The sequence below is a fragment of the Macaca thibetana genome, chromosome 11 (assembly GCF_024542745.1).
Source record: "Macaca thibetana thibetana isolate TM-01 chromosome 11, ASM2454274v1, whole genome shotgun sequence".
In the NCBI taxonomy this organism is placed as follows: domain Eukaryota; kingdom Metazoa; phylum Chordata; class Mammalia; order Primates; family Cercopithecidae; genus Macaca; species Macaca thibetana.
Genome location: NC_065588.1, coordinates 42492828 through 42520174, shown reverse-complemented (window position 1 = coordinate 42520174; position 27347 = coordinate 42492828). Strand labels below are relative to the sequence as shown.

General features: G+C 39.1%; 1 protein-coding gene across 3 annotated transcripts in view; it reads left to right on the top strand.

The window, feature by feature from the left end:
- SLC38A1 (solute carrier family 38 member 1) overlaps positions 1-27347 on the top strand; it is an 87359-nt gene that overhangs the window by 5785 nt on the left and 54227 nt on the right. For 2 of the 3 annotated variants that reach the window (XM_050746914.1, XM_050746911.1), the window contains exons 2-3: positions 20400-20516; positions 23873-24088. In XM_050746914.1, the coding sequence (XP_050602871.1) occupies positions 23967-24088 (122 nt within the window). In that variant the 5' untranslated portion in view covers positions 20400-20516; positions 23873-23966. Of the gene's footprint in view, positions 1-8715; positions 8844-20399; positions 20517-23872; positions 24089-27347 lie in introns of all 3 variants that reach the window. The other variant, XM_050746912.1, reaches the window with a different exon arrangement.

The following is a 27347-nucleotide window of genomic DNA, read 5'->3' as shown; positions in this document are numbered from 1 at the left end:
TGCTTTGCCCATTTATCTTGCCTACCTGAGCACTAGCTGCTTTTGTTTTAACTTTTATTCTAAATCTGGGGATCTTAACACTGGCTGCACATAAGAATGCTCTCCCCTGTACAGCATTTAAAATAACCATGCTTGGATCCTGTCCTATACCAACTAAGTCAGAGACTGTTGCCTGTGTAGTGTCCCCTTATCACTTTTTTTTTTTTTAAAGCTCCCCAGTTTGTTCCAGTGTCCTGTTAGACCTGAGGCCTACTGGCCTACCAAGGCAAATATTCAAGAGATTTGTCTACAAGTCCACCTTCTTATCTTTGAAAGTGATCCATTAAGAAATAGTGTATAGAATCATTAATTCAGAGAACTGGGAGAGGTCTTTGAGAGAGCAGCCATTAATCCAATCTTCTTATTTTAAGGTGAGGAGACAGAGACCCAGAGAGGAGAAAGGAATTTTTCTGAAACTATAACAGTCATCTGGTATTGAATTATATAGTGTCTTTTATTACATTTTCTCTTTTCAAATAAAAGTCTATTTTTAAAGTTTCTTTTTATAAATGATCCTCTTTATATGCACCACTTTGAGAAACTTTAAAGTTCTCATTATTTCTGTTTTTCCTTGAGTATTTTGTTAGGAGTCATAACTTAGCTAGGGCTTAAAAACAAACACACAAAACTGTATCCATCTTTTTTTGTACAATAGCTATCCTTGATCAGAAATATCTTTAGAACAAAAAACATATATGTGCAAAGAAAGGGATTTTTCTCAAGGGCTGAAATATTCCAGGCTGTTTTCAGCTACATGAGTTTTTAGTAATTATTTAAATCCATTAATTTTCAATTGATGAGAAATATTTTTATTTTTGTTGGTATTCACACTACTCATATCTACTCACTGTTCTAATTAATTAAGATTCAATTCTTTTGGTGTTTTTTTAAAAAGGAATATACAGTCTGTCCTCCTATATCCAGTTACAGGTAGACCTCATTAACTTTAGAGTTTATTGATATTTTCTGTCTTAAATAAATTGGAATAGTTTCAAAATTTCTGAAATATAGATAAGTTAGTTACCAACATCATAAGCTGGTCACGTTGATAATGGGCATTTAAAAGGTCATATGGGAACTTGAAGACAAGAGGAATTATGGAGCGATTAAGAGCAGGTGTTGGGATCCTGTTAAGATAGGATGCAGTGGGCAATTTGTCCAAGGAAGTTAGCGGTTCATCTCCATGCCCCACAAAGAGAGGGTCCATACTCACCCCCTGTGAGCTTCCTTTAACACAGGGCTTCTTGTCCTTCACACTACTGACATTTGGTGCCAGACAACTCTTTGTTGTGTATGGCTGTCTTGTGCACTGTATGATGTTTAGCAGCATCCCTGGTCTTTCTCAACTAGATGTCTGCAGCACCCCCTCACTTATTGCAACCCAAAATGTCTCCAGGCATTGCCAAATACCTCCTGGGGGCAGGGAGAGGGACATAATTGTCCCCAGTTGAGAACCATTTCTTTAATACAACTCATTCTCTGGACTTTTAGAAATCATGCCAAGAATTCTTAAACATTCCAGGCATAGTGGCCGGGACAGTAATGATAAATACCTTCCATTTATATGGTACCTTACAATATTAAATGTATTTTTACATAAGTCCCACATGCCCAGATCAAATGTAAAGGAAATTATATGGTAAACTTAATGAAAACTGTGAGTTAGGGTTATCCACATTGCTTCATGTTCCCATTTTTGTTCTGTTTTCCATGGGGAGATGGCATTTGTGATGCTCACTGAATATATTGTCTGCAGGCAGGGGATCATAGCTTTCTTTTTAAATTTAGTCCTCATTTTTATGTTAACACGTGTTTACTGTCACCATGTACTAGACCTTTGAGGTGTATGGTCCTTGTCCCCAAGGAATTGAAATAAAAAGATTACTAAAATATGAGAGCCCTTGCCTTAAGCCAGTGAGTACACAAAACTGCTGTAAGAATTCATCACAGGTAAACAGTCAAGCAGGTTCTCAACTGGGGCAATTATGTCCCTCTCCCTGCCCCCAGGAGGTATTTGGCAATGCCTGGGTTGGTCATTGGAGAAAGGCATCACAGAAGAGTCAGCTTGAATTTTTTAAAAAAGCAAGTAAGTTGGGCTTTGAAGGAAAGTCATACTTAAGTTAGCATAGGCTTCACGGGAAGGTAGAAAGAGTGTGTCCAGGACCAGGGGGATGGTGTGAACAAAGCAGAAAACTGCGTAAGAGTAGACCCATTGCACGAATGGAAAGTCAGAAGGAATGTAGTGGGAGCATAAGTTAAAGAGAAAGCTGTCTGAGATTCTAGATATTAGACCTCATCCTGTAGAGGGAACAGTTATGATTGGCAAGGCAGAAAGAGGAATGTGCAAGACCGTGTTTTCAGGAAGAATCTGCCTCTCTAGGTGGGAGAGGGCAAGAAGCAGGAGGTAGCATGGCGGAGAGTGACTGTGGCAAAGTTCAAGCTGTGAAACTGTAAGGAATAAGGGAAAGGAAAGGGACTTTGTGAAGGAATGTTGGCAGGACTTGGCAACTGATTAGATATGAGGCTGTATGAAAGCCATACCCAAGTTTCAAGTCTGAGTGACAAGGAGAATGCGCATTATATCTTTAACAGAAATAGAATGCTGGCATGTGAGGTCAGGTAATGCGTTCTGCTTTAGGCATGTGGAGTCTGAGGTAATGACAGACATCCTAATGGAGTAGTCCAGAAGGCAGCGGGAGTCTGAAAAGAATTTGTGGAAATGTTTCTGAGAAGGAAAGAACCTGAGAGATGACCTCTCCCTCCTGCCCTCTCATTTTACAGATGAAGAAACATGTGACTTGTTAAGTGGCATGATCATGATCAAGTTGTATTTATGAGGGAGATCCTATTTCATAATGCAAAGGAATTCTAGTTTTATAAAGTGAAAAAGACTGGGAAGAAAGATCTGAAAGATGCTTTTGTAGAATGAAAGTTGACACTACAGCCCTGAAGCCCTAAAAAGGAAAGAATTTGGAATGCGTGGAGCAAGAAGAGTGGAGGCCCAAAGAGCTACTTCTACACAGAAAGTTGAGAGGAGGAGGGATCTGGCAGAGGAGACCAAGAAGCAGCTCTTGGGAGGATGCAATGTGGAGTTATTTGGGAGAAGTCAGAAAACAGGAACAGTGGTTACAGTAACTTACAGGACCCGGGCCAGACACTGTTCTAAGTGCCGCACATGTACCAAGTCATGGAATCTTTATGACTGTATCAGACGGGTATTTCTTTAAGTCCATTTTACAGATGAGGAAACTGAGGCAAAGAGAAGTTAACCTTCTTGCCTGGGGTTACACAGCTCCTAAGTGGTGGAGCCAGAATTTACTAATCAGGCATGATTTCAGAGGAGTGGTGGCAGTAGTAAGTAGTTTAGAGACTGCTAGCAGTAAAGAAAGGGGTGTAGTGATAGTTCAAGGTTCTAGACAGAGTTATATTCCAGATAAAGAGCTCTGAGAATGATGGCTGTCAAGAAGTCAGGGAAGGCAGAGAGGAATTAGAGAAACAAGATCCTAGTGGAGGAGCCGGGATCTTAAGCACAGGTTAAACCGATAGTCTTGGGCAAAAAGAGACTAAAACTACTTATTTTTCTGAGACCATTTACTAGTTTCCCAGGTTTTTCACTACCAAAGGCCATTTTTATTATTCCCCACCTTTCAAGAGGCCCAGATTTTCAAAGATTTTGATGATCAGCTTTAATTTTTTATTTTAATTAAAGTACAAATTATATGCAATGCAGGGTCCAGATATTAAGTATGCTGTTTAATGAGTTTTGAGTGTTGACTTTAATATATTAATTCATTTCCTATTTTTATTACTCAAAGGTATATAAAATTCCCAATCAAAATTTAGGATTATCACATCAAGTTAATGCAGTCTTGCTAACAGTATGGATACCTGACCATTTAGTTAACTTGTTTAGCCTGTTTGAGGCCTTTTGAAATATAGGTACATATTAGTTCTTAGATCCTTATCACTATCATCTATGAACGCTGAGAATCCAAGAACCCCAAGTGGGTAAACAAACACAGTCAGTTATGGGACTAGCTGGCCCGGAATTATAGGACCATTGTTGACCTTAGGCTTAACCCTTTCTTTCTCCGCTTTAAAAATTATGTGTATTTAAGGTGTGCAACATGACGTTTTGGTATACATATGCATGGTAAAATGGTTACTAGAGTCAAGAAAATTAATATATCCATCATCTCACATGGTCACTTCTTTTTTGTGGCAAGTGCACCTAAAATCCACTCTTCTAGCAAAAATCCCAAATATACAATACAGTATTACAGATATATACAGATATAACATTCCTAATCCAAAAATCCAAAACCCTGGCTGGGCACAGTGGCTCACGCCTATAATCCCAGCACTTTGGGAGGCTGAGTTAGGTGGATCATCTGAGGTTAGAAGTTCAAGACCAGCATGGCCAATATGGTGAAACCCCATCTCCACTGAAAATACAAAAATTAGCTGGGCATGATAGCATGTGCCTGTAATTCCAGGTACTCGGGAGGCTGAAGCAGGAGATTCTCTTGAACCTGGGAGGCAGAGGTTGCAGTGAGCGGAGATCTCATCACTGCACTCCAGCCTAGGTGACACAGCAGGATTTCATCTCAATAAATACATACATAAATAAATAGGTAAACACATTCTAAAAAGTCCAAAACCCACAACGTTCCAAAACCTAAAACTCTCTGAGCACTGACATGATGCCCAAGTACAACATGTTACATCTAACCTCCTGTGATAGGTCACTGTCAAAATGCAGTGAAAACTTTGTCTTATGCACAAAATTATTAAAAATATTATATAAAATGCCTTCAAGGTATATTTGTAAAGTGTATACGAAACAAATGAATTTCAAGTTTGGACTTGGGTCTCATCCCAGTGTATCTTATAATATGTATGCAAATATTCCAAAATCCAAAAAATCCAAAATCTGAACTATTTCTGTCAGAGGCATGTGAACCAGAGCAACTCCATCTTAAATAGGAGCTGGGTAAAATGAGGCTGAGACGTACTGGGCTGCATTCCCAGATGGTTAAGGCATTCTAAGTCACAGAATGAGATAGGAGGTCAGCACAAAATACAGGTCATAAAGACCCTGCTGATAAAACAGTCTGCAGTAAAGAAGATGGCTAAAACCCACCAAAATCAAGATGATGATGAGAATGACCTCTGGTCCTCCTCACTGCTACACTCCCACCAGCACCATGACAGCTTACAAATGCCATGGCAATGTCAGGAACCCTATATGGTCTATAAATGGGAATCATGAATAACTCATCCCTTGTTTAGCAAATCATCAAGAAATAACCATAATCAGCAACCAGCAGCCCTTGGAGCTGCTCTGTCTATGGAGTAGCCATTCTTTTATTCTTTTACTTTCTTAATAAACTTGCTTTCACTTTACTCTATGGACTCATCCTGAATTCTTTCTTATGCGAGATCTAAGAACCTCCTCTTTTGGGGTCTGGATTGGCACCCTTTTCCTGTAACATCTTTCTGGCAACGACGAAGGGGCTATAGTGCAGAAACCCCCAGTAAGTGTTGGGGTCTTGTAACATCTTTCTGGAGACCGTGGAAGCGAATATTGTGAGGAAACCTCTGGTCCAAAGGCTAGCTTTGGGTAAGTGGTGCGGTCCTATAACATCTTTCTGGCCACCGCAGAAGCAACTAGTGAGGGAACCACCCAACCCAAAAGCTAACTTTTTTGAGTAGTAAGTGGTGGGGTCTGGTAACATTTTTCTGCCAAACCCTGAAGGTACAATACTGAAGAAGCCTCCCAACTCAAAGGCAATAGACTGATCAGCCGACTTTGGGTAAGTGATGGGGTACCTGGGTAAAGAATGGGATTGGGTTAGAGGCCCAACTTAGGAGAGTTAGAGTTTCTCTTAAGACAGAGATGGTTAAAGGGTCCTCTTGATAAAAAAGCAAGGACACTTGACCATAATGGGTTAGAGGCCCAAATTTGGAGGGTTAGAAATCCTTCCAAGATTTAGGGTGTTAGAAGTCCCTCTCAGTAAAGTCCTTCTCGGCTAAGAATGGGCTTGGTACTATGGCCTGTTAACTGCTATTCTCTTTGGATTAATCTGCTTGGCAGTCTCTGCTGGTGGCTGTGGGTGACAGGACTAGGCATGTACAGAATCTTGGGACATGGAGTGCTTTTTCCTCCCTAAAAGGGGAAACTTGAGAGCTGATGGGACTGCTGGAAAAGATCACTTCTTGACTGACAAGTGACCATCTGAACTTTTCAGTAGTGCTGCAATGGGTGGGTCTTTCTCTGGCCTCCCTGAGCATTTCGCCTTCTCTACCCTGCCACGGGCAACGTTTTTCTCTCTCTCCTTTCCCTTTCTTATCTTTTCTATTACTCAGGGTGACCATCTTACCCCAGACCACATGTTGAAACTCTTGGTTGGAGGTTGGGTTAACAATGATGGGGGCAAGTTTGAGCCTTGCCAGTTTGATATTGGGTGTTAAGCAGAGTGGCTAGTGTCTATGTTTTGTCACACATATTTTGTTCTGGCCAGATGGAAAAAGATGATTTTCCTTTGTGTTGCAGCTTGGCCCCCAGGGCAGTGATGCAGCCAGCCAGGTCTCAGGGAGAGGGAACCCAGAAGCCTGGCATGCTGGCAAAAGGGTAAGAATTTCTTACCAGCCAGACTTCTGGTCTCTCTCTGTGTGTGTGTGTGTGTGTGTGTGTGTGTGTGTGTATTTTGTGTATGTGTGTGTGTGCAAACTGGATGAGGTTTCCTTCTGGTCAGTCCTTGGGAGCTTGACCTTGCAACCACGTGGCAGTACTTTCTCTTGTTCTCTGCCATTACAATGGCAGCCCGGGTTCGGGATTGAATTCCCAGCTTAAGGGATCATCCTTTGTCTTCTATTTGTCTATGTATTTATATGTATTATGTGTGTGTAATATAAAAGAACTTTAATTAATTGGTTTAATAATAATGAGTTTAAATCAAATATTTGTCACATAAGTAAAAAGTGTAATGCCTTTTAGTTCATGTGACTTAAGTAATCTTTGGGAAATAAAAACAGTTTTAAAGATTATTGGTAAAATGAAGACATTTGGTCTAAATTATGAAGGTCAGATATTAAGTTTGCTAAATGCCTTAAGGTTGTAAACTGCCGCTTTGACTCTTTTTTTGAGACGGAGCCTCACTCTGTTGCCCAGACTGGAGTGCAGTGGTGCAATCTCGGCTCACTGCAAGCTCTGCCTCCCAGGTTCACGCCATTCTCCTGCCTCAGCCTCCCGAGTAGCTGGGACTACAGGCGCCTGCCACCACACATGGCTAAGTTTTTGTAATTTTAGTAGAGACGGAGTTTCACCATGTTAGCCAGGATGGTCTCGATCTCCTGACCTCGTGACCCACCCGCCTCGGCCTCCCAAAGTGCTGGGATTACAGACTTGAGCCACCACACCTGGCCCTTTGACTTTTGAAAATTGTTCAATTTACCTACTTTGGCTACTTTGGAGCATTAGATTCTAGATAAGGCAAGGGACATGTGGAGTTAGCCACACACCGTAGCTATGCTGGAAAAAGTCAGTCCTTATCTGCATTTCTGTGTGTTATCCTAGGCTGCACACCTAGTACATAATTAAAATCCCAAACTTACCAAAGTTTTCATCAAAAGTAAAAGAGTTAGCATTGTAACATATAATTAAGACTACTGAAAAAACAGTTCTACATGCAAAGTGTGTAAGAAAAGTGAAATGTGTTTTTGGTGAAAGATTATAAGAACGTATGGGAATGTGGATTTTTCTTGCCCAAATTAAAGGATTAAAGAATTGTTTTAAGTTAGATAGAATAAAGCCAAAGGTTTAAGCAAGTTATGGAAAGTGTGTAAAAAACGAATCTTGTAAAAAAAGATTCTGTATGTGGACATTGGCTAAAACTAAAGGGGTATTATTATTCAGTTTTTCCATAAGTTAAACATTGGAATAAAAGCACAACAGGTTTTTCTTAGAGGAAAAACCTTCTCATGCTCTGCTCTTTAACAAAAATTTGTAAAGGCTTATAAAAGGTTTATGAAAATCTTACCTTATGGTCAAACTGATCAAGATTAAATACTTTATCTATAAGGTTTCATTAGGAATTAGGTTTGACATCAATGATGCACTAATGCAACAGAGACATTTGGCTTTTTTGGTATAAGAGTTATGTAGGAAGCATTATCAAATATAAAATGGTGTTTGGTTTTCTTTGGGCTATATTCATATAAATATGTTACTGGTATGTGTTCCAAAATAATGGGAAACTCCTACAATTCTGATACAACTTAGTGTATGTTATTAATAATTATAATTGTTACATAAAATTATTGCATGCACAGAGGTAACCCAAATTTCCTAGTCAATCGTGGCTTTAATAGTGGCTGTTCTAAAAGATTTTTTCATCCACAGACAATCGTTTTCTTGTTTTAATCCTCTTTAAAAGGTGGTTTTATAATCAACAATAGGACTTTGACAGATGTCCTAAAATGCAAGCTACTGATAACTTTGGAAATTGTGACATTAGAATAGAAGAAAACTTTTTCAGAACTCTCATAGAGAGGTGAAATGTTCATGAATATCAAGCAGAACAGGAATTAACTAAATTAACCAAAACAATAGAAGACTAAAGTAATCTTTTGACTTTGCTTAAAATGTTGCTGACCCTTTGTTTTGTTTTTCAGAGTCAAGGAAACTTTTCTTTTGAGCTATTTACAGCTTGTAGCAATTATGTAAAGTATATTCCTCTGAACAAAATTTGGAGCATGTTTGTTTCTCTCTACCTGATTTCTCCAGAATCTGGAAACTATCTGTGAGTATTCTTAACTTTTAACAATATAGTTATTTGCATAAGTGCAGTAAGAATCTGTTTTCTATTGTAACAGAACGCGATTGGAGAAACTGGTTATTTTACCAAGGCTTTGACTGGAATAGCATGCTTTCCTTTGAGGAATCAAACTTGACTTGTAAAGCCAATAAAATCCCTTTGGGGAACTGGCCTCATATTTGCCTACACAGTCCCTGTACAGGGTTTCTAACCTGTTGTAAGAATGTCACTTTCTAATAGGTCCAGGAGTCCCAAGTTATCTTGGGACCTCAAAAGGAGAGAAATTTACCCAACTCATAGATGTTTCAGGGTTCAAACTCATTGCAAGGCTTGGTTCTAAAAAAGTCTTATCTGAGATTCCTTCTATGGAGCAGAGTTCCATCAAAGTCAAATTACAAAAGGCTTATGTGAAAAATAATTATTCTTGCTGCACTTCATACAAAAAATCAGGCCAAGTATAATAAAGCAAGTCAGTGTTACTATGACTTGTCTTTAGTAAAAAATGGGAAACTGGAGAGAGAAACTGTGTTTCAAGAGCTATGCTACACTTGTTATTAAATTCTAGTCTCATCAGTTGCTTTTAAGTTAGTTCCTGCAATTTAGGCTAACCCTGCTTATTCCTGTGAACCAACCAGTGATCTCTAGCTGTTGCTCAGAAGAAACAAGACGGATGAGTAATGTAAAAATCTAGATCAATATTCTAATTCTGGACATAATGGAATCATCTAGCAATGTCATATCAGCTTGGTTCCATCAGTTGCCCTTATAATTTGGAAAGCCTTATAATTTAGTTTACTTGAGATAATTTTACTTATTTTGCTTTACTCTTGTGGAATACACTGCTATTGCACTCTGTATAGGAATAAGGATAAGCTTACTCAACGTTTTCTTAAATTGAACACTTATTAATCTTCCAAATATCACTTTTTGTCAGAACTTAAGAGTCATGAATGTCCCTCACCATACTGATGCTTTCTGACTGAGCTCCTCTCTACCCTGAACACAAGATATTTCATAGTTAGGCAGGAATACCATCACTCCTATTCAGCCCGAAGAAGTTACTAGAGATGGATCTTCATCCCTTTGCAACCCTTAGGATTAAGGGTTCTGTTATAAAAGGAAGGGGGGAAATGTCAGAGGCGTGTGAACCAGAGCAACTCCATCTTAAATAGGAGCTGAGTAAAATGAGACTGAGAGCCACTGAGCTGCATTTCCAGATGGTTAAAGCATTCTAAGTCACAGAATGTGATAGGACGTTAGCACAAAGTACAGGTCGTAAAGACCTTAATGATAAAACAGGTTGCAGTAAAAAAGCTGGCTAAAACCCACCAAAACCGAGATGGTGATGAGAGTGACCTCTGGTCGTCCTCACTGCTCCACTCCCACCAGTGCCATGACAGTTTATAAATGCCGTGGCAACATCTGGAAGTTGCCCTGTATGGTCTAAAAAGGGGAGGCATGAACAATCCACTCTTTGTTTAGCATATCATCAAGAAATAACCATAAAAATGGGCAACCAGCAGCCCTTGGAGCTGCTCTGTCTATGGAGTAGCCATTCTTTTATTTCTTTACTTTCTTAATAATCTTGCTTTTGCTGCCGGCTGGGCGCGGTGACTCACGCCTGTAATCCCAGCACTTTGGGAGGCGGAGGCCGGCGGATCACAAGGTCAGGAGATTGAGACCACGGTGAAACCCCGCCTCTACTAAAAATACAAAAAATTAGCCGGGCCTCTCTAGTCCCAGCTACTCAGGAGGCTGAGGCAGGAGAATGGCATGATCCCGGGAGACGGAGCTTGCAGTGAGCCGAGATCGCGCCACTGCACTCCAGCCAGGGGGACAAAGCGAGACTCTGTCTCAAAAAAAAAAAAAAAAAACATCTTGCTTTTGCTTTGCACTGTGGGCTTGCCCTGAATTCTTTCTTGCGTGAGATCCAAGAACCCTTTTATGGGGTCCAGATCAGGACCCCTTTCTTGTAACACCTCTGGTCTCAAACATTTTTGATAAGGAATACTCAAACTGTATTAACTACAGTCCTCGTGTTGTTCATTTGCTCCCTAGACTTATTCATCTTACATATCTGCAAATTTATATCCTTTGACCTACATTTCCACATTTCCTCCCCAAACTCTTTGTAACACCTGTTTTATTCTCTATGTCTATGTATTACTTTTTTTTTTTTTTTCAAAAAAAGATACCATGTATACATGAGATCCTGCAGTATTTTTCTTTCTGTTTCTGGCTTACTTTACATACCGTTATGTCCTACAGATTCATCCATGTTGTGGCAAATGAAAGGATCCCCTTCTTTTTTAAGGTTGAATAACATTCTATTTTATATATGCCTGTGTTTCTTATCCATTCACATCCATGGGCACTTAGATTGTTTCCGTATCTTGGCTATTGTGAATAATGCTGCAATGCACATGCAAATAACATTTCTATGTGCATAGAAAAAGCATGGAAGACCATACAACAATATATATACAGTGATCGTCTCTGCTTGCTGAGATAACAGGTGAACTGTTTTCTTTCTGCTTGTATTATTCCATTTGAAAAATTGTATTTTCTAACTTTTCTACCAAATCTATATTAGTTAATTCATTCATGTATTCATTTTTAATAAATAAATTAGCAAGAATGAATATATATATTATACTTTAAGTTCTAGGGTACATGTGCACAACATGCAGGTTTGTTACATAAGTATACATGTGCCATGTTGGTTTGCTGCACCCATTAACTCATCATTTACATTGGGTATTTCTCCTAATGCTATCCCTCCCCCAGGCCCCCACCCCATGATAGGCCCTGGTGTGTGATGTTCCCCTCCCTGTGTCCAAGTGTTCTCATTGTTCAGTTCCCACCTATGAGTGAGAACATGCAGTGTTTGGTTTTCTGTCCTTGTGATAGTTTGCTCAGAATGATGGTTTCCAGCTTCATCCATTTCCCTTCAAAGGACATGAACTTATCCTTTTTTATGGCTGCATACTATTCCATGGTGTATATGTGCCACAGTTTCTTAATCCAGTCTATCATTGATGGACATTTGGGTTGGTTCCAAGTCTTTCCTGTTGTGAATAGTGCCGCAATAAACATACGTGTGCATATGTCTTTATAGTAGCATGATTTATAATCCTTTGGGTATATACCAAGTAACAGGATTGCTAGGTCAAATAGTATTTCTAGTTCTAGATCCTTGAGGAATCGTCACACTGTCTTCCACAATGGTTGAACTAATTTACACTCCCACCAACAGTGTAAAAGCGTTCTTATTTCTCCACATCCTCTCCAGCATCTGTGATTTCCTGACTTTTTAATGATTGCCATTCTAACTGGCGTGAGATGGTATCTCATTGTGGTTTTGATTTGCATTTCTCTGATGACCAATGATAATGAGCATTTTTTTCATGTGTCAGTTGGCTCCATAAATGTCTTCTTTTGAGAAGTGTCTGTTCATATCCTTTGCCTACTTTTTGTTGGGGTTGTTTGTTTTTTTCTTGAAAATTTATTTACATTCTTTGTAGATTCTGGATATGAGCCCTTTGTCAGATGGGTAGATTGCAAAGATTTTCTCTCATTCTGTAGGTTGCCTGTTCATTCTGATGGTAGTTTCTTTGGCTGTACAGAAGCTCTTTAGTTTAATGAGATCCCATTTGTCTATTTTGGCTTTTGTTGCCATTGCTTTTGGTGTTTTAGTCATGAAGTCCTTGCCTGTGCATATGTCCTGAATGGTATTACCTAGGTTTTCTTCTAGGGTTTTTATGGTTTCAGGTCTAACATTTAGGTCTTTAATCCATCTTGAATTAATTTTTGTATAACGTGTAAGGAAGGGATCCAGATTCAGCTTTCTACATATGGCTAGCCAGTTTTCCTAGCACCATTTATTAAATAGGGAATCCTTTTCCCATTGATTGTTTTGTCAGGTTTGTCAAAGATCAGATGGTTATAGATGTGTGGTGTTAATTCTGAGGCCTCTGTTCTGTTCCATTGATCCATATATCTGTTTTGGTACCAGTCTCATGCTGTTTTGTTTACTGTAGCCTTGTAGTATAGTTTGAAGTCAGGTAGCATGATGCCTCCAGCTTTGTTCTTTTTTTCTTAGGATTATCCTGGCAATAAGGGCTCTTTTATGGTTCCATATGAACTTTAAAATAGTTTTTTTTTTTTTTTCCAATTCTGTGAAGAAAGTCATTGGTAGTTTGATGGGGATGCATTGAATTTATACATTACCTTGGGCAGTATGGCCATTTTCACAATATTGATTCTTCCTATCCATGAGCATGGAATGTTCTTCCATTTGTTTGTGTCCTCTTTTATTTCAGTAAGCAGTGGTTTGTAGTTCTCCTTGAAGAGGTCCTTCACATCCCTTGTAAGTTGGATTCCTAGGTATTTTATTCTCTTTATAGCAATTGTGAACGGGAGTTCACTCATGATTTGGCTCTGTTTGCTGTTACTAGTGTATGGGAATGGTTGTGACTTTTGCACATTGATTTTGTATCCTGAGACTTTGCTGAAGTTGCTTATCAGCTTAAGGAGATTTTGGGCTGAGATGATAGGGTTTTCTAAATACACAATCATCTCATCTGCAAACAGGGACAGTTTGACTTCCTCTTTTCTAATTGAGTACCCTTTATTTCTTTCTCTTGCCTGATTGCCCTAGCCAGAACTTCAACACTATGTTGAATAGGAGTGGTGAGAGAGGGCATCCCTGTCTTGTGCCAGTTTTTAAAGGGAATGCTTCCAGTTTTTGCCCATTCAGTATGATATTGGCTGTGGGTTTGTCATAAATAGCTCTTATTATTTTGATAAACGTTCCATCAATGCCCAGTTTATTGAGAGTTTTTAGCCTGAAGCACTTTTGAATTTTGTCAGAATCCTTTTCTGCATCTGTTGAGGTAATCATGTGGTTTTTGTCATTGGTTCTGTTTATGTGATGGATTAGGTTTATTGATTTGCAAATGTTGAACCATCCTTGCATCCCAGAGATGAAGTCAACTTAATCGTGGTGGATAAACTTTTTGATGTGCTGCTGGATTCGGTTTGCCAGTATTTTATATTTGCATCAGTGTTCCTCAGGGATATTGGCCTAAAATTCTCTGTTTTTTGTTGTGTCTCTGCCAGGCTGTGGTATCGTGATGATGCTGGCCTCATCATCATGAGTTAGAGTGGCTTCCCTCTTTTTCCATTAATTGGAATAATTTCAGAAGGAATGGTACCAGCTCCTCCTTGTACTTCTGGTAGAATTCAACTGTGAATCCATCTGGTCCTAGACTTCTTTTACTTGGTAGGCTGTTAATTATCGCCTCAATTTCAGAGCCTGTTATTGGTGCATTCAGAGATTCAACTTCTTCCTGGTTTAGTGTTGGGAGGGTGTGTGTGTCCAGGAATTCATCCATTTTTTCTAGATTTTCTAGTTTATTTGTGTAGAAGTATTTATAGTATTCTCTGATGGTAGTTTGTACTTCTGTGGGATTGGTGGGGATATCCCCTTTATCATTTTTTATTGCATCTATTTGATTCTTCTCTCTTTTCTTCTTTATTAGTCTTGCTAGTGGTCTATCAATTTTGATGATCTTTTCAAAAAGCAGCTCCTGGATTCATTGATTTTTTTGAAGGGTTTTCTGTGTCTGTCTCCTTCAGTTCTGCTCTGATCTTAGTTATTTCTTGCCTTCTGCTAACTTTTGAATTTGTTTGCTCTTGCTTCTCTAGTTCTTTTAATTGTGATGTTAGGGTGTCAATTTTAGATCTTTCCTGCTTTCTCTTGTGGGCATTTAGTGCTATAAATTTAAAGACACTGCTTTAAATGTGTCTCAGAGATTCTGGTACGTTGTGTCTTTGTTCTAATTGGCTTCAAAGAACGTATTTATTTCTGCCTTCATTTTGTTATTTACCTAGTAGTCATTCAGGAGCAGGTTGTTCAGTTTCCATGTAGTTGTCTGGTTTTGAATGAGTTTCATAATTCTGAGTTCTAATTTGATTGCACTGTGGTCTGAGAGACAGTTTGTTGTGATTTCTGTTCTTTTACATTTGCTGAGGAGTGCTTTACTTCCAACTATGTGGTCAATTTTGGAATAAGTGCAATGTGGTGCTGAGAAGAATGTATATTCTGTTGATTTGGAGTGGAGAGTTCTGTAGATGCTGTTAGGTCCACTTGATGCAGAGCTGAGTTCAAGTCCTGGATATCCTTGATAACCTTCGTTCTCATTGATCTGTCTATTGTTGACAGTGGGTGTTAAAGCTTCCCATTATGATTGTGTGAGAGTCTAAGTCTCTTTGTAGGTCTCTAAGGACTTGCTTCATGAATTTTCGTGCTCCTGTATTGGGTGCATATGTATTTAGGATAGTTAGCTCTTCTTGGTGAATTGATCCCTTTACCATTATGTAATGCCCTTCTTTGTCTTTTTTGTTCTTTGTTGGTTTAAAGTCTGTTTTATCAGAGACGAGGATTATAACCCCTGGTTTTTTTTGTTTGTTTGTTTGTTTTTTGCTTTCCAATTGCTTGGTAGATCTTCCTCCATCCCTTTATTTTGAGCTTATGTGTGTCTTTGCATGTGAGATGGGTCTCCTGAATACAGCACACTGATGGGTCTTGACTCTATCCAATTTGCCAGTCTTTGTCTTTTAATTGGGGCATTTAGCACATTTACATGTAACGTTAATATTGTTATGTGTGAATTTGATCCTGTCATTATGATGTTAGTTGGTTATTTTGCTCATTAATTGATGCAGTTTCTTCACAGCATTGATGGTCTTTACAATTTGGCATATTTTTGTGGCAGCTGGTACTTGTTGTTCCTTTCCATGTTTAGTGCTTCCTTCGGGAGCTCTTGTAAGGCAGGCCTGGTGGTGACAAAATCTCTCAGCATTTGCTTGTCTGTAAAGGATTTTATTTCTCCTTCACTTATGAAGCTTAGTTTGGCTGGATATGAAATTTTGGGTTGAAAATTCTTTTCTTTCAGAATGTTGAATATTGGCCCCCACTCTTTTCTGGACTGTAGAGTTTCTGCTGAGAGATCTGCTGTTAGTCAGATGGGCTTCCCTTTGTGGGTAACCTGACCTTTCTCTCTGGTTGCCCTTAACATATTTTCCTTCATTTCAACTTTGGTGAATCTGATAATTATGTGTCTTGGGGTTGCTCTTCTCTAGGAGTATCTTTGTGGTGGTCTCTGTATTTCCTAAATCTGAATGTTGGCCTGCCATGCAAGGTTGGGTAAGTTCTCTTGGATAATATCCTAAAGAGTGTTTTCTGACTTTGTTTCATTTTCCCCATCACTTTCACATATACCAGTCAAATGTGGATTTGATCTCTTCACATAGTTCCATATTTGTTGGAGGATTTGTTCATTGCCTTTTACTCTTTTTTCTCTAAACTTCTCTTCTCACTTTGTTTCATTAATTTGATCTTCAGTCACTGATACCCTTTCTTCCACTTGATCGAATCGGCTATTGAAGCTTGTGCATATGTCACGTAGTTCTTGTGCCATGATTTTCAGCTCCATCAGGTCATTTAAGGTCTTTTCTACACTGTTTATTCTAGTTAGCCATTTGTCTAATGTTTTTTCAAGGTTTTTATCTTCCTTGTGATGGCTTCAAACATCCTCCTTTAGCTCAGAGAAGTTTGTTATTACCAACCTTCTGAAGCCTAGTTCTGCCATCTTGTCAACCTCATTCTCCATCCAGCTTTGTTCCATTGCTGGTGAGGAGCTGCAATCCTTTGGAGGAGAAGAGGAGCTCTGGTTTTTAGAATTTTCAGCTTTTCTGCTCTGGTTTCTCCCCATCTTTGTGGTTTTATCTACCTTTGCTCTTTGATGTTGGTGACCTACAGATGGGATTTTGGTGTGGATGTCCTTTTTGTTGATGTTGATGCTATTCCCCTTTGTTTGTTAGTTTTCCTTCTAACAGTCAGGTCCCTCAGCTGCAGGTTTGTTGGAGTTTGCTGGAGGTCCACTCCAGACCCTGTTTGCCCAGATATCAACAGCGGAGGCTGCAGAACAGCAAATAGTGCAGAACAGGAAATATTACTGCCTGATCCTTCCTCTGGAAGCTTCGTCCCAGAGAGTCACCTGCTTGTATGAGGTGTCAGTCAGCCCCTACTGGGAGGTGTCTCCCAGTTAGGCTACACAGGGGTCAGAGACTCACTTGAGGAGGCAGTCTGTCTGTTATCAGAGCTCTAACATTGTTGGAGATCCACTGCTGTCTTCAGAGCTGTCAGACAGGGATGTTTAAGTCTGCAGAAGTTTCTGCTGCCTTTTCCTCAGCTATGCCCTGTCCCCAGAGGTGGGGTCTATAAAGATAGCAAGCCTTGCTCCACTGTGGTGGGCTCCACCCAGTTTGAGCTTCCTCGGCTGCTTTGTTTACCTACTCAAGCCTCAGAAATGGTGGACGCCCCTCCTGCTGCCAGGCTGCTGCCTGGCTGCTGGCTGGCAGGTCAATCTCAGACTGCTGTGCTAGCAGTGAGCAAGGGTCTGTGGGCGTGGGACCTGTTGATCCAGGTGCAGGATACAATCTTCTGGTGTGCTGTTTGCTGAGACCTTTGGAAAAGCACTGTATTTGAGTGGGGGTGTCCTCCTAGTACAGTCAGTCATGGCTTCCCTTGGCCTGGAAAGGGAAATTGCCAGACCCCTTGCGCTTCCTGTGTGAGGCAACACCCCGCCCTGCTTTGGCTCACCCTCCGTGGGCTGCATCCACTGTTCAACCAGTCCCAATGAGATGAACCAGTTACCTCAGTTGGAAATGCAGAAATCACCCATCTTCTACTTTGTTCACGCTGGGAGCTACAGAATGGAGCTGTTCGTATTTGGCCGTCTTTGAACGGAACACAACAGAGATCAAGAAATAATATTTTTTAAAAGAACCATTTCGGTTCTTCAAAATGCTTACAATATAATACTCAATGAAAAAAGTAGGCTAAAAACAATCTAAAATCACCAGTGCTAAATTAAGGAAGAGAAGGAAGAGGAACTAGAGCTAGAGAAAGGAAATAAATAGAAAAAAGGAAGAAAAAAAGGAAGAAAAATCTTAACAGTGGCCCATTTGCGGGTGGCAAATTTCTTTTACAATATCTGTTCTGAAGATTCTACAGTGAGTATGTGTTACTTTATTTATTTTTTGAGACAGGGTTTCACTCTCAGGCTGAGCACAGTGACATGATCACAGCTCAGTGGAGTGTCGACCTCTCCAGGCTCAGTGCACATGTCTTTATGAGGTGGTAATTTCATTTTCTTTGGGAATATATCCAGAAGTGAGATTACTGTGTCATATAAACCAATAAAGTTCTACTTTTAATTTTGTTAGGAACTTCCATACTGTTTTCTATAATGGCTCACCAAATTACCTTCCCTCCAACAGTGTACAAAGATTTCCTTTTCTCCATACCGTTGCCAACACTTGTTATCTTTTGGCTTTTGATAATGGCTGTCCTAAGAGCTGTGACGTGATAGCTCATTGCAGTGTGGATTTGCATTTCCCTGATGATTGATAATGTTAAGCACCTTTTCACATACTTGTTGGCCATTTTTATGTCTTCTTTGGAGAAATGTCTATTAATACTTTCTAAAAATCACTGACCTAGCTTTTATAATTGATTCTTAGGAGTTGAGCTAGGAGAGGTCTGATTATATTAGTTCTTCACAATAAGAAACCAATGATGATTCATAACAAGTTTTAGAATTAATTGTATGTGGCAAGATATGTAGTGCTACCCAATTTTTGTCATTATTTAACTTTGATAGTGATGCAGTGGTATTGTTTAAGAAGGGGCTTCTTGCCTTTTAGAAATTCATGCTGAGATATTTACAGATGATATGATATCAAGGACCTGCTGCAAAATAATTCCAGGTGATGGTGGGCATAAAAAATCCAACAAGACAGGCCTGAATTGATGATTGAAGTTGGTATATGGGAGTTCAGTATACCATTGTCTTCTTTTACACATGTTTAAAATTTCCAGTAATAAAAACAATTTTTTAAGGGAAAAATAAAATTAAGGATGGATATCAGTCAGGGTTTAGTTTCATTTAACAGAGATCTGTTTATGCTGAGGAAAACAGATTTAATACAGGGAATTCAGTGTCTAAAAATTTGTTAAAATTACTAGCAGTGCACTCTCTAGGCTGGGCCTCTAGGAGTAATTAGCATAACAACACATGCAACTGGCTTGCTAAGGTTAAATGCTATCTGTGCCTCCTTCAGGAAGTCTGGAAATCAGGAAGCCATTATCTCAAGTGCATGCTCCAGGAACACATCACTTAAGCCAGATCTGATGATCAGGAATCATAGCCACAACTGTTGGCGCCAGGGCTACCAGCTGCTGCTGCACCTGCTAGAATGGTACCAGCAAAGTGGATGCCTTGCTCTGGCCACCACCACTCTCCCATTGGTGGAATCTAAATTATATCTAGAACCCTAGCTGCAAGGGAGTGTGGGAAATGTAGTTTTCAACTTTGTATCCTTTATAGAACTGGGCTAAAAAGAGGTGGCAACAAATATTGAGTGGACCAATCCACCACAAAGTGTTAGCAATTAGGCTGTCAGTACTGTTCCCAGTACAAGGAAAGTCTTCCCTCTCCTCCAATCAAATATTACCTATTGTTAGACACAGTTCAGGTCCTATTTCTATTAAATTAAGCCTTACCTGATCTCTCCTGGCCTCATTGATTTCTCCACCGTTCTACTTTCCTTTCTTCTTTCCTTCCTTGTTTCCTTCCCTCCTTCATGCATGTATGCACTGTGTAGGTGTGTGTGTCTCTGAACTGGGCTTATTCTTCATTCTGCCATGTAGTTTAGTCTATATCATGCAAATGTTTTGAGGTACAGTGTCATTTTAGATAGGTTAGTCTCGCTTGGTTAAATAGGCTCTAGGTGACTTAAGGCCAGATAAATTTCTTTGTGTATCCTTTCCTTTGATGTATAACACCATGTAGTATAAATAGCAAGATTATGTATTTTACATTGGCACTATTAATAAATTGTACCAATAAGCATACCAAGAAATTGATGCCTTCCTTAAGTACCTCACAAGATTGTGGTAAGGATCAGAAATGTTCTGTGCTAAATAAATTTTAATTTGTAACCTATTATAAATGTTGACAGATAGTAATTATGATTGTGTTAACACCAAGATCTTCATATGATGACCCTAGTCTGCCTTTTAATTAATCATATAGCTTGATGATTATTTCTATCTTTCAGTGAAACTATAGTTCTTTGTTTCTTGAACTCAATCTGCACTTCCCACTTCTGTGCTGTTGACCATGTTCTCCCTCCACTGAGAAGTCTCAGCTCGGGCCCCATCTCCATCTGTCAATCTCCTCTCCACCAACCAGTCTGAATGTCCAGCAATAACCGGTTAGATATCAATTTCTGGCAGAGTTAACCAAGTATCAACAGTAGTGATATAGATCTGTGCTTACTGACATAACTCAGGATAGGAAATGATATCTTAAGAGAAAAAAATGTTTTAAAAACTCAATGTTTGGTATAATTTCCATTTTTGTAAATGTGTATATATTTTTTATTTGTACTCATTCTTTCATTTGACAGATATTTATTGAGTGTCTACTGTGTGCCAGGCACTATATCTATGTGCATAGAAAAACCCTGGAAGGCCATACAACAATATATATAGAGAGTGATCGTCTCTGCTTGCTGAGATAACAGGTGAACTTTTTTCTTTTTGCTCATTTTATGCCATTTGAAAAATTGTATTTTCTAACTTTTCTACCAAACCTGTATTAATTCATTCATTCATTCATTTATTCATTTATTTTTAATAAATAAATTAGTATTTATTAATAAATAATATTTTTAAAAGAATCACCTCTGTTCTTCAAAATGCTTATAATGTAATACTCAATGAAAAAAAGTAGGCTAAAAACAATCTAAAATCACCAATGCTAAACTTAAAAAAGAGAAGGAAGAAGAGCTAGAGCTAGAGAAAGGAAAGGAAAAGAAAAAAGGAAGAAAAAAAGGAAGAAAAATCTTAACAGTGGCCCATTTAGGGGTGGTAGAATTTCTTTTACAGTATCTGTTCTGAAGATTTTACAGTGAGTATGTGTTACTTTTATTTATTTTTTGAGACAGGGTCTCACTCTGTTGCCCAGGCGGGAGCACAGTGGCATAATCACATCTCAGTGGAGCTTTGACCTCCCTAGGTTCAGGTGATCCTCCCACCATAGCCTCCCAAGTAGCTGGGACAACAGGCACGTGCTACACACCCAGTTAATATTTTGTTTTGTTTTTTTTGTTGTTGTTTTGTTTTGTTTTTGTTGTTTGTTTTTTGTAGAGATGGGGTTTTGCCATGTTGTCTCAAAATCTTGGGCTTAAGTGATCCACCTGCCTTGGCATCCCAAAGTGTTGGGATTACAAATGTGAGCCACCATGCCCAGTCATTGTATTCCTTTTAGAAGTAGGAAAAAAAAAATTTCAAGGTCCAATCCAAATGTGACTTTTCTATGAAGCTGCCTGAGATCCCTGCATTTAACATTTTTCAAGCTTTTTCAATCCCTTCATCACTTAGTACTCAATAAATATATGATAAGTTGAATTTATACTATTTTTTCAAGTGTGGCCTTGGTGAGAGGTGTCATTAATTTTGTTAATTTTTCCCTTCAATTTCTATTTTGATTTTCAAGAACAAGTTAGGTTTCAGAGAGGTTATTTAATAATAATAAAAAATTATTCTTTGTGATTAATTTGTACTAGCATTTGCATAATATTGACCTAATTTTAGTGGCCAGGACTTCATCTGTTGTTTTCATTCTTTTGCCTTCTTCTCTATTTCTTACTAGTTTTACACACACAGGCATGTGTGTGTGTGATATGCATACACGCACTCACATATATATACATACATATGTATTTTTATATGAAAATTTAAACAGTAGACTCAAGATCTATTATTAGTCAATCCTTTCTCACTGCAGACAATTTTTATCTAGTGCCCTATTTCCTTCCATTTTGTGGAGAGAAAAGTCTCCTTAACCCAGATTGGAAATGCCATCCACTGAATTAACTTTCTATCAGCCCTGTAATATCACTTCAGTAGCCTGGGATGTAGTCACACAGGAGGGAGTCAATGTGGCAAGACTTTTAGAAATTACCCAGTCTAGCCCATTTGGACAGCTTTCATCAAAGAGGGGCAAGGGGTAAGAATGGGGCTCAACCATTTTAAATTCATTTCAGCTTTTGCAAAATAAGGCAGATGGTAAAACATCACCACTGCATGATGGTACCAGAAACAATCAGAGATGGGCCAGTCTCTAGCACCACCACTCTGGTTAGATGAATCAGCCTCAGACCAGGAGTCATGGGGCTCAAATCTCCCTGTCCTGGCTCTCTTCCTTCTTGAGGAGGTGCCCTGCCCTGAAGACAAGACGAGGCTCCTGGAACCTGAGATGTTATAAACATGTGTGTATTATGGCACATTACAGGATCCTGAAACCAGGGAAGTTTTATTCTAGATAGGAGACTGTGTGAATGAAAAGAATAATGTGTGGCCTGGTTATGGAAAGAGGAAAAGAGGGGGGTACCTGGAAAAGTTATCATTCTAGGGCACTTTCTGTGGATCTTCAAAATAATAGAAATTAATAAGATGCTTCTTGAAATACTACTTAGTTGGGCACATTGGGGTTTGACCCTTAACTAGGCTACAGCCATCTTATGGAATTTAGGATCAGACAAAGTTCAAAGCATTGTCCAAGGGAATTTGCTAATGACATTAAAAAAAAACCAAAAAAACAAAAAAAACACCTCATTGACATTCTCCTTCATTCCATGGTCCCCAGCACTTTGCTGAGAGTATCACAGCGAGGCTCCCCATGCATTATAGGCCTTGCTTTTGAAGTTGCATTTGCCTCTGTGGCCATCTGCTTTTTAGACAAGATTGGGCACATTCAGGGTGGCATGGCCATAGACAAGCCATCTGCTTTTTAATTCGTGAAGCTGCTGTGCCCCCAAAATTCTTTTTCTCCCTCCCTACTTACTATGGGTGATCCCACAGAAACTTAAACCACAGTCATCCATATGGGAGAAAATGTGAACTCTGGAAGTTTTTCATTTCTGATGAGTAATATAGTAGCAGATGGATTAAACCAAATCCTTTGAGTATGAGTTTTTAATTCCCTAATTCCCTGACATAAAGTGATTTCATTGAAGAGATTGATTTAATCTCTTGCAGTTGATGGATACACTACTTGCAAAATTTCAAAACATAAATTTGTTGTTTACTGGTTGACTACCAGGTTGGGTACTTGATCCCAGGATTTGCATTTTTTTTTTAAGCTGGGATTGCTAAACTGAAGGTGCTTTTGTGTCTGTGCAGTCTGTACCCAGCTATATGTGTGCTCTGTGATCTGACACATTAAAATAACTGAATCACTTTCATTTTAAAAACACTGCTTCAGGCCAGGCGCGGTGGCTCATGTCTGTAATCTGAACACTTTGGGAGGCCGAGGAGGGGGGATCACCTGAGGTCAGGAGTTCGAGAACAGCCTGACCAACATGGAGAAACCCTGTCTCTACTAAAAATACAGAAATTAGCTGGCCATAGTGGCACACGCCTGTAATCACAGCTACTTGGGAGGCTGAGGCAGGAGAATTGCTTGAACCAGGGAGGCAGAGGTTGCAGTGAGCTGAGACTGTGCCATTGCACTCCAGCCTGGCAACAAGAGCGAAACTCCATCTCAAAAAACAACAATGACAACAACAACCCTGCTTCATATCATAAAAGGGAGTCTCTGTTACCTACAACTAACATGATGTTCTTATAAACCTGATCAGTAAGATTATGGGACATGATTCACTGTATAGTTTAAAGTGGAAGGAAATTTATAAAAGGCATAAAATCTAGATACACCTCCATAACTTGATAGACAAAGATTGCTTTAATGCATCTAATAGCAACATGTAAAAGTTGTATAATCAGTAAATTAACTACTTGTTTATTTGTGGTAATTTATTTTTAATCAGTAGTGTTTTCATATGTTTAGTTATTTTTTTATTTTGCTATATTTTAGGGGTGTCAAGCTTCCATTTTTGGTATCTACTTCTAAATACACTCAGAACAGGAGAAATTTGGACTAATTTTCAAACTACAGATACTTTCTAACCATGATGCATTTCAAAAGTGGACTCGAATTAACTGAGTTGCAAAACATGACAGTGCCTGAAGATGATAACATTAGCAATGATTCCAATGATTTCACTGAAGTAGAAAATGGTCAGATAAATAGGTGAGTATTTTTCCACTAACACTTCCTACCTAGTGAAAGAAATGGCTCGTGGCTCACATCTGTAATCCCAGCCCTTTGGGAGGCTGAGGTGGGTGGATCATTTGAGGTCAGGGGTTCGAGACCAGCCTGACCAACATGGTGAAACCCTGTCTCTACTAAAAACACAAAAAATTAGTCAGGCTTGGTGGTTCATGCCTGTATTCCCAGCTACTTAGGAGGCTGAGGCAGGAGAATCGCTTGAACCTGGGAGGTGGAGGTTGCAGTGAGCCGAGATCATGCTGCTGCACTACAGCCTGGGCGACAGAGTGAAACTCTGTCTCGGAAAAAAAAAAAAAAAAAAAAAAAAAAAAAAGGTAAAGAAAAAGAAACGGCTATAAAAATTATTCTGGTTTTTAGTTATTCTGTTGAATTATTCATTACTAAAGTTATGTTCCATTTGAAGATGCAATTTGAATTTCTTATGTGACATCTGTTGGGCATAGTCTGCAATAGCAGATGAAGCAAATAGGAAAGTAATTTATTCATCTTTTAAAATCTTTCAATTGAGACTAATAAAAATGTATGAATACACTGAACCCCAACCAAGCTCTGTATTATGAATTAAACAGACTACTGGAATTTCACTGCATCCCATATTCAAACGTGTACTACAGTCATCTGTACATATTTTAATCAAGAAATGGTCAAAGTTGCATTTGCTAATGAATCTGTGTTAAACTACAAGTGTATCATCCTTATAAGCATCATTTGTAGTATGGATTTTAAATAATAATAATGGTTGAACCCAAATGACTCTATGAGGAACTATAATAGAGACATAGTACATAAAAGAGAAAGAGAAGGAAAGCGACCACGACTGAGGGGAGAAGCAATGGGGAAGAAGTAGAGGGTCAGGGTAGGAAGAGTGCTGGCCCGGAAGCTCCCAGCCACTAGCTGTGTCCTCAGGCAAGTCCTTCCAACCCTTGGGTCTTTATTGCTTACGTTACAAGAGTAGAACCAAATGTCTTTTTAAAAAAATGATTTGGGGCATTCTTAGACCCACTGATTGTCTAACTGGCTTAGCAGGAAGCCCTCCAGCTTGGGAGTTAGCGGCACAGCCTCCTAAAAGATTAGGAAAAGAGAGTGGCATATGCAGGACTGTTAGAACACCTATAATGTTATACTTTAGGAGGGTCAAAAGGAAATTGGGATGGGAAAGGATAAGAATATTATGCCAACTAACCAGGCATCTTTGTAGGAATCATTTCTGATAGTCTACATTCTGATAAAATGTGTGATTAAAAGTCCAGCATAGGATTTTCAGAAGTTCCAGCCTTGTCTCTCCTTTTTTCCTCCTTTAAATGTTCTTAGAGGTTAAGTTCTCAACTCAAACACTCTTCCTCATTATTATCCAAGTACTGTCAACTGTGCTAGGTGATGTTTCTTACTATGGGACTCAAGTGTACTTACTTCTTTCACCTTTTTTGAGTAATTATTAATAATAATACCCATTTCTTAAGTGCCAGAGATTTTACATATGCTACCACAGATCCTTATAACTGCCATGCAAAGCAGGTATTCTTCTGCAAATAAGAAAAATGTAAAATTTCCGTTTACAAATAAGGAAACTAAGGTTCAGAGAAAGAAAATAACTTATCCAAGGGTACACAAAGGTCTGTCTAAAATTTGTGTATTTTTACTCTACCCTCCTCCCTCTGGTTATAATGCTTGGGCATTGGTAAAAAGCTAGTCTTTAATAGTTCTATTAAATGCTACCAGGGCCGTTTTATGTGCTGTACTCCTGGAAGGTTCAGTAGTCCCTACTGACCTCCACTGAACAGTGGAAGGAATTCTCACAAGTAGGACATTGTGGTTTTATAAAATTATCAAAGCAATCCATTATCAAAGCAATCCAAACCCCAAGGGCCTTAAAGGTGGGAGTCATTTATAATAGTCAGTTTAGAATCTCAACTTGATTTTTAAAAGTGTCACTTACTAAAAATGTCAAGGTTTTAGATGATCACCACTTATGGTAGATGGGAGAAACATCCATTCTCACCCGCGACTTAGGCACCTTGCCCGGATGAGCTCACTTCCCTATAGTCTCCGACCAGGGCAAACGTTGGTACAGAGGGAGGTCTGTTGGCTTTTGGTTCCTGTATTGCAAATGCAGTGTGATGAGTTTTTTTTTTTCCCCTCCTTCTCTGACTCAGTTCATGACTCTTGTTTCATTTCTGGCTCCAAGACAATTAAAAGCAACATGTTATAGCACGAAGCTAATAAAGAAAAAGACCCTTGCCAGTTTTATTGAAGGTCCCTATTGGGTTATCTGGCTTACTGTATTGGCATATTTTAGTAGTCCATGATTCCTACAAAAACTGCACCTAAATACCCCTCATTCTTCCTATGGCTTTCTCAAATTTGTGAGAGGAGGGTAGGTCCAATTATATGAATCTAAGAAAACCACTTCTCCCCAAACAGTGAACTTTTAGGAAGCTGGAGAAAATGTTGAAAACAAACATTGATGTTGTGTTACTTGGCATCTAGCTGATAGCTCTGCCTGGAAACTTCGCAACTGGATACAATAAGAATTATTCTTTTAAGTATGGTTGAAAATAAGAGTAGTGTCATTTGAACATTCAGACATCTGCCCTTATTCCAGTTCAGTTGTTTTATTTCATGCCTAAATTTTGGGGCTGTAGTCATAGAAACCTGTACCTGGAATGATAATACCTTTTAAAATATCCATTAGACCCGTGCTGCCAACTGGTGTTTTAATGTGTATATGAAACACTTGGAAACCTTGTTAAATGCATGTTCTGATTCAGTAAGCCTGGGGTGGGGCCTGCGATTCTGATTTCTAGCAAATTCCCAGGTGACGCCCATAACTGCTGGTCCATGAGCCAAACTTTGAGTAGAAAGCTCTAGACTCTACCTCTAAGTGTGAACTTCTTTTGAGAAGGGACTGTCTTAATCATCTTTATATCCCTTCTGCCTATCCTAGTGTCTAGGCAGGGTGGACTGCCTATCCTAGTGTCTAGGTAATGTCTACAGGGTAGACATGTATTGGCTGAGAGAGAGGCAGAGAGAGAGAGTAAAGTACATGGCTTTGGATTTAGACTTGCGTTGAATTCTGGCTCTATCATAGATCTTATTGATCTTATGCTCTGAGCTTCAATCCCATCCCTTTAAGATGGGGATAATAATAATACCTTACCTCATGGGATTGTTGGGGAATGTTTAATGCACTATTATCTGTAGGTTAAGAACATAGGCTCTC